The 13,004-nt window shown below is 45.0% G+C and overlaps 2 protein-coding genes across 2 annotated transcripts in view; one reads left to right on the plus strand and one right to left on the minus strand.

Annotated features, from left to right (window-relative positions):
• The window catches only part of PROS1 (protein S), a 490,278-nt gene that overhangs the window by 174,137 nt on the left and 303,137 nt on the right, over positions 1–13,004 (minus strand). The window lies entirely within an intron of this gene.
• NSUN3 (NOP2/Sun RNA methyltransferase 3) overlaps positions 2,486–13,004 on the plus strand; it is a 30,422-nt gene continuing 19,903 nt past the window's right edge. The window contains exons 1-3 of the mRNA XM_050960708.1: positions 2,486–2,586; positions 9,571–9,674; positions 12,266–12,609. Coding sequence (XP_050816665.1) covers positions 2,497–2,586; positions 9,571–9,674; positions 12,266–12,609 — 538 coding nt within the window. The 5' untranslated portion in view covers positions 2,486–2,496. The remainder of the gene's footprint in view (positions 2,587–9,570; positions 9,675–12,265; positions 12,610–13,004) is intronic.

Below are 13,004 nucleotides of genomic sequence, written 5' to 3' on the forward strand. Positions count from 1 at the left end.
GATATTCTATGAACAAGACGTCATAGTTCTTTCAAAAGTTTACAATGGAACGTTGACCTAATACAGCTTTGAAACTTTACTGTGCAGAAGAAAAATGCTGCTTTAGCTTTTTTTGTTAGTAGTTTACATTTAATACAGTACTGTAGTGTTTTTGCTTTTTCATTTATTTTTGTCTGCTGCCCAATTGTATACTTCTGGTTCCAAATGAGGTGTGTGGTCAGTTCATAACTCTGAGGTTCTGTTGTACACCACGTCATGAAACACGAGAAATGGAAGCTGAACAGCTGCAGTGTGAGGCCAGAAATCTCAAATGGCTAGGAGCTTTCCTAGCTCTGATTGTCCATGAGATAAGACCTCAACCTCACATTTTTCTGTTTACACCCTTGCCTTCGCTGCTTGCACCATTACAATTTAGAATAGTAGTGGCCACTTATTTTTGGAAGAGACAGCTCTGTAAAGCTATAGGGCTGAGGTTGCCACCATGAACCCCCAGTCACTAGGATTGCTGATGAAGGGCCCTGTGTTCCCAAGAGGATCTGCTGCTAATAAGGGAATCAACCAAAGCAGACACAAATGAAGCTATTCAGAGAGACACCACAGACCGAGAGCCAGGTTCCAGATACTTATAGGAGGAGCACCCTGTGGGAGGCATATTGTGGGAAGACATGTTACCAAGTTACCTATTTTGTCACTAGATTTAGTGACTTTTTGGTTTCCCTAGTGAGAAAATTAGTGTCAAAGTGATCACTGACAAATCTAGTGACTTTTACTGCCCATTACAGTGACACTCAGAGAAAGAAGTCACCAATAAGTATAGTTACAAAATCATTCACAAGCAGCTCAATAGTGTTAATAAAATCCATTCCATGCTCTTCTTACTACATTCTGTTGCACATCCAGCCATTGTCATTACATCTCGAGCGAGCATGTCCTCAGAAGGAAGCATGTTCTAGGGCTTCTTGGGCTGAGATCGCTATAATCTACAGATGAGGAAAAGAAGTTTGTGGAGGCTAATTAAATATTTTGCTAAAGCCAGGTGCACTTTGGAGAGAGCAGCACATGAGCTGGGGCTTGTTTTCACCGAGTGTAAAAGCAGCAAAGAGTCCTGTGGCACCTGTGACAGACGTATTGGACCATGAGCTTTTGTGGGTGAATACCCACTTCATCGGATGCATGTAGTAGAAAAACCAGATCCAGACTAACACGGCTACCTCTCTGATATTTACCCAATGTGTTCTTTTTCACTGCGCCATAGTAGATGGCACAACCTGTGATGCAGAGAAAGATGGCTAATGAAGCAGTCTGGGTGGGGGAAGCAGGTTAGCCAGAAAGGAGAGCCACATGGATGGAAGATGGGTTGGGATGAGACAGGGCCATGTGCCTCAGTGGGGGGCGGGGGGCACCATGCCCCCAGGAATTAAGCCCTTACTGCAGGATCAAAGGTGGAGCTAGCTTGATTTCAGTTCCCCTTTCCTCGGCTTGGCCTGGGGTTACCTGCCCAGCTGTTTTCAGAAATGAAACCCTGGAAGCAGGGCGGGGGGCTGGGGTCCAGCTAGCAAATTCTTGTTTTTAAATCTACTTTCTTGGCTCCCTACAGAGCCGAGCTCAGGTCAGGCGACTTTCCTCTTACTCCTGGCTTGGGCCCTTCCTTTCACTAACCTGTCTACTCAAATCGAGGCTGGCAACAAAGGGAGGCTCAGCTGAAATGAACCCACCGCGGCCCCAGTCAATCTGGGCAGTAGTGTACAGAGTGCCCTTCCCAATGAGCAGAGGGCTGCAGTTTTCTTCACGCAACAGAATATAGTAAGAAGAGCATAATAGATACTGACACTGTTGACCTTCTTGTGAATGATTTTGTGACTATACTTGCCTGTGTGATGTGTGTATGTTGAATTCTCTGGAAGCTTTGTTCGGTGACGTTTTTGACTCTCTTTGAGTGCTTAAACAGCTACATCTAGTGACCTTTCAGGGTTTACCTGGTGCCTTCATGCTATGTGGAGTTGGCAGCCGGGACTGACAGGTCAATTGATCGTAGTGGTGGAGAGGGAAGATGTTTGCATGCTGGGTGGGGAATTCCTCTTCCTGTGAGTTTGGAGGGTGAGGGGAAATTGCCCTGTGAAAGTGAGTGTGGCAGACAGATTTTGACAGCAGGAATGAGAATTCAGTTGTGCTGCTTCCTGCAAGCAAGGACAGTAGCTTGGCCAGGGATGATGACACACCAGCGGGCAGCTGCGTGTGCAAGAGCGCCGGGAGGGGAGGTGCTCAGTGAGCTGGTCTGTCAGTCAGCTTCGGCACTTGGTGCCCCTGCCGGATCAGTGCATCACCGCTGCCTTTCTCCTGGGCAGAGGCCACGCGGCCTGTGCTCCGCCCTTGACCGAGCTCAGCTGAGCCCCTCCCCGGCCCGCCTCTCCCCCTACGTGGGCGCGGCTCTGGTTGGCTCTGAGCCCCTCCCCCGAGCTGCTGCGCACACGCTGGCGGCCCCGGCGCCCCTTCGCCATGTGGCTGCTGCGCGCTCCAGCCCGGCTGCGCCGCCGGCTCGCTGCCTCCTGTGGGCTGCGTGGGGGCCCGTCCCTGGCGCAGGAGCAGGTGAGAGGCGGGGGGGCCGGGCAGCCAGCAGAGACAGGGACAGCCGGCCTCCTCCGGAGCAGCTGCTGCGCGGGGCGGTAGCGAAAGCTATTGGCTGGCAGTAGGCAAACAGCCCAGGAGAGTGGGGAGGGACCCAGGGCCCCTGGCCGTTGGGAAAGAGCCTTTCTTCCTGACCACTGCTGCTGCCCCATTGCAAGCCTAGGCTGCCAGGGGACACCGTCTCCTCTCTGCAAAGAAGCGCAAAAGAGCCAAGACTCGGGGGGGGGGGGGAAGAAATCACTCAGCCCAGGGAGATGTTCATGGGGTTCAAGAGAGGAGAGCAGCAGGAGGGCACAACACCGCTTCTCCCCCTGACTTTATCCACCTTTCCCATCTTCTCCATGGTTGCTGTAGTGAGAGCTCCTTCCCAGGGTTGCCATCTCCACTGGCAGAATATTTGGTGGTTTGTTTTATTTTTAAAGTGCCAGATCCTGGGGTTGACACAGCTTTGGTGTTCATTTCAGTTTTTTTTTCATGGCCTTCATGGTTAAGGCCCAGCCAAATTCACGGCTATGAAAAATGCATTAGGGACTGTGAAATCCAGTCTTTTTTGTGGTTTGAAATGGTTGTGGGTTGGTAGGCCACTCTGATGATTTTTTAGAGGTTGAGTCATGATTTTTGAATGCTGTATGTTGGCAGTGCTACACCGGGTAAAGGTAGCTGTCTTAAACATCACATGATTTTGCTCACAGTTTTCCTGGGAGCGGTGGTTCCCAACCGTAGGGACTAATCTGGGGTTAGTGGGGGTGATATCACTCAGTTTGAGAACTGCTGCTATAGTTACAGACTCAGACTTTAAGGTCAGAAGGGATCACCATGATCATCTAGTCTGACCTGCACACTGCAGGCCTCAGAACGTCATCTGTCCACTCATATAATAGACCCCTAACCTCTGGCTGAGTTATTGAAGTCCTCAAATCATGGCTTAAAGACTACAGTTACACAGAATCCACAGTTAATGTCATACAGAATACACCATTTACCAATGTAATTCACTGGGTGGTATTCTTGCAGAAAAAGAATGTCCACACAGAAAGTCATAATGGTATAATTATTATAGGTATGCTGGAAAATTTCCCTGTGTAGACAAGCCCTGAGAAAGGAGGTGGAGAAAAAGCTACTTGAAACTAGTGGTTCATTATTTTTTAAGACAGTTTTATGGTTTTGGAGGTCCCTGACTTTTGACTCCTGAAGGAGTTCTGCGCCAAAAAAATAAAAATGATGTGTACAATATTTTAAAGTTCTGCAAATTTTGTCAATAAATAAATATGGAGGCTCCAGCATGGCGGTGGGGAGCACTGATCGCTGGCTGCATTGAGGTGGGAGAGTGCCCTGAAGGCCCCACATCCCCCTGCACAGGAACTCGGCAGTGGGGCTGCACCCAACCCTAACATAATGCAAGGGCTGAGCCTTCCCCAGAAACACCCCTCGGCTCTGCCGCTCTGTGCCAGGTGCAACAGGTGTGGGTGGGCAGGCTCAGCCCAGCAGGATACAAGTGTGGAGGGGCTTAGTGGGGGAGGATCCAGGTGTGGGGTGAGAGGTTTCTGTGTGGGGCAGTCTGGATGTGGGCAGCTCAGTAGGACATCTGGATGCACAGGGGCTTGTTGGGGGGGGTTCCGGTGTAGAGGCAATGGGACTCTGCAGGGGATCCAAGTGAAGGTGGTTGGGGCTCAGCAGAGGGGTCTGGGTGTGGGGAGATGGGGTTCAGCGGGTGGGGGCTGGGTGGTCTGAGTGCTAGAAGAGTGGGGTGTGATTGGGTGGGGCGTTCAGCTGCAGCTGGTGGGGGCTCAGCATGGGGTGTGTGGGGAGATGGGGCTCTGCGGCAGGGTCTGGGTGCTGGGGAAGTGGGGTTTGATTGGGTGGGGGTCCAGGTGTAGCTGGCTGGGGCTCAGTGGGGAGGGGATTGGAGGAGGGGAGCCCATTGTGTGGGGGGGTCCTGTATAGGGAGGTAGGGTTTGTCAGGGTGAGGGTTCGATGGGCCTTCTTAACAGTGGAGCCCCAGGTGCTGCCAAGGGGACGCAGCATGCTGGGCTCCTGCTTCCCCCTGAGATGCCCCTATCACCTTCCCATCCCTTTCCCCTCACTCCCACATTTCCCTCCCTGCTCTATTCCACTCCCTCTTCCTTCCCCACTGCCTCTTCCCCCCAGCCCCTAAATTAGCTGTTACCACTCAAGAGAGAGATCTTAGTCATTGTGGATAGTTCTCTGAAAACACCCACTCAATGTGCAGTGACAGTCAAAAAAGCGAACAGAACATTGGGAATCATTAAGAAAGGGATAGATAATAAGACAGAAAATATCATATTGCCTCTATATAAATCCATGGTATGCCCACGTCTTGAATACTGTGTGCAGATGTGGTCTCCCCCTCTCAAAAAAGATATATTGGAATTGGAAAAGGTTCAGAAAAGAGCAGCAAAAATGAGAGGTATGGCTTCCATATGAGGAGCGATTAATAAGACTCGGACTTTTCAGCTTGGAAAAGAGATGATGGGTGATACAATAGAGATCTATAAAATCATGACTGGTGTGGAGAAAGTAAATAAGGAAGTGTTATTTACTCCTCGTAACACAAAAACTAGGGTCACCAAATGAAATTAATAGGCAGCAGGTTTAAATCAAACAAAAGAAAGTATTTTTTCACACAATACACAGTCAACCTGTGGAACTCTTTGCCAGAGGATGTTGTGAAGGCCAAGATTATAACTGTGTTCGAAAAAGAAATAGATACATTCATGGAGGATAGGTCCATCAATGGCTATTAGCCAGAATGGGCAGGATGGTGTCCCTAGCCTCTGTTTGCCAGAAGCTGGGAATGGGCGACAGGGGTGGATCACTTGATGATTACCTGTTCTGTTCATTGCCTCTGGGGCACCTGGCATTGGCCACTGTCGAAAGCCAGAATACTGGGCTAGATGGACCTTTGGTCTGACCCAGTATGGAGCAGGCCCGCAGAATTTCCTCAGGAGTAGATTTTTGAATGCTTGGGGTTGGCAGTACTGAGAAGTGTAAGAAGATTAAAAAAACAGCAGAAGCAGTGAAAGTAAACTACTCATTTGTGGACTTTTTAAATGTAAGATATTAGTTATCCTTCTAGGTTCTATTTTTATGTGTAATTTTTGTTTATTTTTACTTTGATAATGCCTATAAGTATTAGATTAATACAAACAGAAGTCATCTGGCTTTATTCTCTCTCTCAATCCACCCCCACTCCCCTTCCATTTTTAATAGTTGGCCAGAAAATAGAAAAGGTGGTCTTGACAGGTTTTTGTCATCTAAACTTCTGTGTGCTGTCAAAAATATTCCAATCAGCTCTGATATTGTGGGTCCCATATCTGCATAGAGCACCCTGTGGACAGACACACATTGACTTCAGAGGCACTGTGTAGGCCCTGTGGTCCACCCACATGCAGGACTGGGGCCTTAAGCTCTAACACCACAGAACTAGCAGGTTAAGAAATACAGTAGGTGTATCCCAGCTCCTGTGGGTATCAGGGCACTTCTCTCTACCTGCAATTTGGTCCTAAATTATAGCATCTAAAATCTAATCCAACCCACTGGGTACAAAGATTTGCAAACGGTAGCCAGTTATTATAAATGATTGTGTTTTTATTCTCCTTGTTCAGTACTTCAGGGCTCCTATGCTTGGTTTTCATTGGGTACTTATAAGTACATTTCTACCCTGAAAAGTGACATAATAAAAATGGTTTCAGAGTAGCAGCTGTGGTAGTCTGTAGCCGCAAAAAGAACAAGAGTACTTGTGGCACCTTAGAGACTAACAAATTTATTTGAGCATAACCATATGCAGTATGCCACCCTGATTTTAAATAAGACTTAATATGCAAGTAATTTTTTCTCCCGACATGCCAGTCCCACATAGGTACTTTATGTTCTGTGGAAGAAAAATCTGTAACGGTTTTCCCATAAAAATATAATTGCATCATTACTGGAAACAAGTAAAACCCTTTCTAGTGTCGATAAATAGCCTGACACTCACACTCTGCTCTTTTGTATTATCACCAGTGATAGAGATTCTGCTGGCCTAATTATGTTCTCAGCTATATTTGTTAACTTCAGATTATATTTTCAGTGATGCATGTGCAGCCCCAATATCTTTCTCTGTAAAATAATAATAATCTGAAAAATTTGGTTAGGGTGGTTCCATGGTTCTGTCACTTTTCCCACTTAAAGATGATCTACAAAGTGTGTGCGGGGAGGGGAGGCCGGAAAAAGAATATGTTGGTGCTGATTTTTATTTTTGTATCTTTATGAGATATGAAGAAGACCTGGAAAAAATGAATTTTTTTCTTCAGTTTATTTTCTTGGCTTTTTTTATGCCTTAGAAGTATCAAGTTTTGCTTTCTCGCTTTTTGCTGGAGGTCTCCTTGCTGAGCTGCAGAACTGGAAAGAGAAGTTTTCATATCTGTTAATTGAAGGCGCAGGAGTATTGACACTTTGGCCAAGAGATTTTTCCTCCTAATTACGTGTTAGATGTTTTTGTTAGCACACATGCTTAATGAAGGTCCACAAACAAAAGCAACATTATAAACAAGCTGTCTAAAAATCCCTTCTCCTTTCAATTGCTCAAGCATCACTGCCATCATAGGTTTAATTTACTAATCCAACTAGTTCTCCAGTCATCTGTAGTCTTCCAAGTGAAATGGAACACAAGACCTATTTTAAAAAAACAAAGAATTCCACCAATCCTTCCTCTTTTAAAAGCACTTTTCCTTCCAACCTTTTAGTCCACCTCTTTATATAGCCTAAAGAATACTTCGGGGGGGTGGGGGGGGGAATTCTGCACTAGAATTCATGTCCCTGGCACATTTCTTTGCTTCCCCACATAAAAATGCTGGGGAAGCAAAGGGAAGCTGTAAGAGTGCTCACGCACCCCGTCCCCCCAGCAGTGTGGGCATCTAGTTTCATGCCCCTGGACCAACCCGTGTAGAGGTAAATCACTGCAGAGAAGGGCTCATCTACTTGTCTCAGCTGGGCTGGGGGCATGGTAGGATGGGACTTTCTCTTCCCCTGCAAGGAGTGGCCGAGGAAACCTCCCCCAGCTGCAGGAAGCTCCGTATACCCCCTCCCCCGCTTCCTGCCCCCATCGCTCCTAAACTGCAGGGGGAGGAGTCACTGTATGGGGATCTGCTCTCCCATCTGCCCAACCCCCATGCATCTGGACCCCTGCATACCCAGACCCCCACAACAAACCTCAACCCCTCACATCCAGAATCCCCCCACCAAGTCCCCCAGCCACATACTCCATCTAGCCAAACCCCATGCTCCCGGACCTGCTCTGCCCCCGGCCTGTCCCCACCCCACCCCACCCCCGCTGAGCCCAAACCCCTGCATCCAGAGCCCTGTCAAGCCCTTCCTCCCTGCATCCAGACCCCCAGCACTTCACCCAGACCATTCCCCGCTGAGCCCCCTGAACCTGAGCCCCCATCCCGACAAGTCCCACTCTCCTGCACCTGGCCCACCCCAACAAGCATCCCACACCTGAACCCCCACCCCATTGAGCCCCACCCAGCTGCACCCGAACCTCCAGCACCTGGACCCCGTACTGAGCCCCTTCCCAACAGACCTCCCCTGCTGAGCCCCAGCCACCTTTTCTTCGACCCCCCTGCAGAGTCCCATTGCCCCATGCACCCAGAACCCCACGATGAGTTCCTGTGCATTAGGGTTGCCAATTTTGGTTGGCTGTATTCTAGGAGGTTTCATCACAGGACATAATTTTTAATTAAAGATTAATCTTTTAATTCCTGCAGACTGCAGGACAGTCCTGGAGGGTTGGCAACTCTACTGTGCATCCTGATCTTGCCACCTCCCCCACCCCCCAATGAGCCACCCACATCTAGATTACCCCACACAGAACCATCTCACCCCACACTTGGATACCCCCCCACACACTAAGCTCCTCCACACTTGGTTCCTGCTAGGCTGAGCCTGCCTGCCCCATACTTGGATCGGGGGCCAGGGCTGGGCATGCGTGTGAGATTCTGTCCCTCTCGCTTGCTACCTTGGTGCACCTGGTGCAGAGGGACAGGGCCCCAGGTGCTTCTGGGGCAGGCCCAGCTCTTGCACTATGTCAGGGTTCGGTGCAGTCTCACCTCCGAGTCCGTGTCTTGGAGGGCGAGGGCTGCAGGGTGGTCACCCACCTTCATGCAGCCAGTGGCCTGTGCTCTTCACTGCCATGCTGGAACCTCCACATTTATTCATGAATAAAATATGCAGAATTTTTATCGTTTTGGCACAGAATTACCCAAAAAAGCAAAAAAGAGCACAAACCCAGTGTTTTCCTTTGCAGATCTTCTTTAAATAACTTAATCTGGTATAGAAGCCCAAATATCTGTCTCAGTGGATTGTTTCTGCAGAATTAGTCCCTAAATATTGCTAGGAATTTCCTTTGTGTATGTAAGTAAAACAAACAAAACATACAGTTGAATTAATTCTATCGTTCTTATTCACTCCCAGAAGAAAGCAGTTGCTATAACTCTTCAAAGCGGGATAGGATTCCATATGACTTGCAGAAGGATACACTTTAACTTCTATCTTTTAGTTAGATACATTGAGAGGGATTCCTTTGCAGACTCGCTAATTTTCTAGGGCTATAATCTCCTTAATGATGGTTTGTTTATTTTGCTCCTGGTATGTTGGTGGCCCAGGATCCTTTTAATGTATTTAGTAGTCACAAGGAGGGAGCATCATGAGCATACAGTTTGGATGATTTGCTCACAGGTCAGGAGAGATAGTATTCACACATCTTATTTTACAGAGGTCTCCAAATTTCCTGTTGCCAGCCCCGAAAACATGTATACTATGCCCATCAGTGGGATACCCGAGCACCTTAATGTCATTAATCCAAACGCATGTCTTTAAAATCTGATGTACTGCAATCTTTGGCTAATAGTTTTTCATGGCGACTTTTGCCCCCCTCTCTCTCAGGTGAAATCAGAAGGGAAGCCTCAAAAACAGATCTGCCAAGTTGTTCTGGATCACTTTGAGAAGCAATACACGCAGGAGCTGGGAGAGGCATGGAGCACAGTCAGGTTATTTTTTCTCTTTTCATTACCCCATAAAATAACTGCAAAGAACTGTATAGAATTCATACAAACTGGACATTGTGCTTTTGATTATTTTACGGATAAACTAAGATAACAGGAATGACAGATGAGCACTGTCTTCAATAATTCCAGTTAAGCATCTGGGAAATGAGGGAATGTGCAGGAAAGATCACGTTGCCTGATGTAGAGACACAGTTTAGGTGACATGACTCTTTTATTAACATATGGAATCTTATCTTTTCATTCTTGATGGGACATTATCCCACTTGGACAGACCCCTCAAGGAATTGAAAATATAAAGGCTGGATGTCTTCTCCATAACTGTAACTCACTCAGTTTCCACTTAGTTGTGGAAAGAAAAAGAGACAATGTTATGAGCTGAAAGCTAAGTATTAGTCATAGCCTTGAATTGCTTCATCAGTGAGTGCCATGATGATCTTCAAGACAGACTTACAAACTGGAAAAACAGTTAAAATGAGGGAATGTTTCATAACAAAATAGCTTTTATTATTTTTATTTTTAGGGGTTTTAACATGTCTGAATAATGTCAAAAAAGCAAAACAATTGTGAATACAGCCAGTTTTAAGAAAAATAAGACAAACAAATCCTTAGTCTCTGTAACATTCCACGATAAGTAAAGAGAAACATATTTTTTCCGTTTCTCCTCCTCCCTCCTGATTTCCTTTCTTCTTTCTGTTCTTTCTTCCTCACAATACTTAGGGCCAAATTATGGTCTGGCTGAAGTCAATGGGATTTTTGTTTTGACTCCAATAGCACTGGGATTTGGCCTATGAAAAGCCTTTAGGGTTAAAGGAGGGGAGGTGCATCAGTGAGTTTCATATTTTATATTTCCTGTAGCCATTTATTGAAAAATGAGGAAACAATAATTATATCAGAGACAGTAACCAAAAACAGATCAAATGAACTTCAGAAGTATTCACAGTATAAAGGAGAAATCACTTCATTTACAGAACAAACAGTAGCTTGATTTACCATTAATTGTACACCTCTACCCCGATATAACACTGTCCTCGGGAGCCAAAAAATCTTACTGTGTTATAGGTGAATTTGCTTTGATCCGTGGAGCGCGTCCCCCCAGAGCACTGCTTTACCATGTTATATCCGAATTCATATTATATTGGGGTAGAGGTGTATTTATTTCCCTGGGTACTTTTCTAAGCTCTGCTTGATTACAATAACATTCTCTCACTATTCAGCTTCTTCTCCTGCTACATCGTTGGTGAGATCATTATCCCTATCTTACAAACGGGGAAACGGAGTCACACAGAAATTACGTGACATCTCCAAGATATTTCAAGAGAGCTTTCTCAGTTTACACAACTGAAGATCTGCCCCTTAGAGTTGGAGAACATTATTTTCTAAATTGGCAGGATGGTAATAGTTCCCATTAGATAATTTTCTAGTAGCGTGTGGGCAGGACCAAACTATGATGAGATAGAGCTGCAAAATATTTTAGAGTAAGTCGGACCCTATTATCAAACATTTCATTTTCAAACACTTCAAACTCTCTGTCCTCATTGGCTAGTCAAATTGTTAAAACACAGATCCTTCTGAATTGTTTTCTAACTGTTTCAAAGAATATTGGGGAACCTAATAAACAAACAGATTTGAATCTGATTTGTTTGGTAACTTTCCCTAGTATTAAAAGACCATCTGTAATGTTTATTTTTTGTTTTGTTTGCTTGTTTATTTTCCGAAAGCTTCTTCAAAGAAGATTTTAATGGCTGTTGGATTAAGTGTGTTTATTTTGGTGCCCATTTGATCTGCTCTTGGAGTCACTTTTTAGTTTTATGGATTCAGTTAGTCAGTATCAGTCAGATCAGCCCATGGTGTGACTTACATCTCCCAAAATGTAAATGCTAACAAAGCCCTGTTGGGTTTATTTTTTCAAAGACTGCAAAAAGGGATTCCAAATCAGCAAATACTGTTATCTTTTTCAAAGAAAACCAAACACGTTAAACTCCTCTTCCTCCCCCAGCCCCCGATTTCAGACATGAAAATTCACAGAGACCATTTACCATGTGATAAGTTTTACTATGCAGTAAAATACCTTTTATTTCTGAGAATCACAGTATTATATAATGATTATTGAAGAATACATGAAGGGTTGATTTGAAAGAGCAAGGTGAAAGATTAATTGGGAGCAGCATTTTTTTTTTTTGTTTGTTTCTCTCTTTTTTACAAATGAGTTCACAGCTTCTGTATGTTTGTATGCTCCTGAGTTCCTGTATATAAAAATAGTGGAGGTGAACCAAGTGTTCCATCTTACCCTTTCTCTTGACACGAGAACAAAGGGATATTTCATGAAATTGAAAAGTAACACATTTAAAACTATAGAAGAAAATACTCTATTACATAATTCATAATTAACCTGTGGAAACGGACTCAAACCACTAGAATACACTTAAAATATCATAACTGGGCGAGCGCAAAACCTAGCGGTGGTGTTTGCTTTAATTCCTTGAGATGAATGGCTTGCTACATTATGGAGACTTAACTGTAACTGCCACTTATTAAATATAACTCTTATTTGTTTTTCCTTTTTAAACCTCCAGGGAGGTGCTCACATCACCATTGTGCTGGCAATATGCTGTTCTGCTTAATAAATTCAGCTATTCCTCTGAACTGGAGAACAACTTGCATTTGAAGGGGTATCGTATTCTCTTTCAGGAAACCTTACCCTATCTCCCAGGATCATTAAAATGTTACATTAGTAGAACTCCTGGGAGATTCCCTGCACAAAAACACCAGATCGGTAAGCTCAAGGAGTATTATCTGCTGAATGCTGCTTCCCTTCTGTCAGTGCTGGCATTGGAAATAAAGGATGGGGAAAGGGTTTTGGATATGTGTGCTGCTCCAGGCGGTAAATCAATAGCTATGCTGCAGTGTGCTTGGCCAGGTAATGTATTTTATTGTTATGCAATTAAAATACAGAAATCAGGTTCCAGATGCAGTTATCAAAGTTATTTGAAGGCATGTTTGTGTCTGTCATGATATTAAAATTCAGTTTAAAGGGGACACTGTACTGAGTAGAGTCAGTTTGTCCTAGTATTAGTGAGGACAAAAATCTGGACATGTTAATATGTAAATTGGCTTCATATTAAAGCAGATTAAAAAACCATAAACTGAGTGGTACTGCTTTTTCTTCCTCTCTAGAATGCACTCCATGTATCGTGTACTGCTGCCAAGCATGTTACTGTAACTGTAAATTAATCACAGAGTTCTTAGCACAAGAAAACAAGCTTTTTCCAAGTGTCAAATATTTTTACACCTTTGTGATAATACGATATGTTA

The sequence above is a fragment of the Gopherus flavomarginatus genome, chromosome 1 (assembly GCF_025201925.1).
Source record: "Gopherus flavomarginatus isolate rGopFla2 chromosome 1, rGopFla2.mat.asm, whole genome shotgun sequence".
Lineage (NCBI taxonomy): Eukaryota > Metazoa > Chordata > Testudines > Testudinidae > Gopherus > Gopherus flavomarginatus.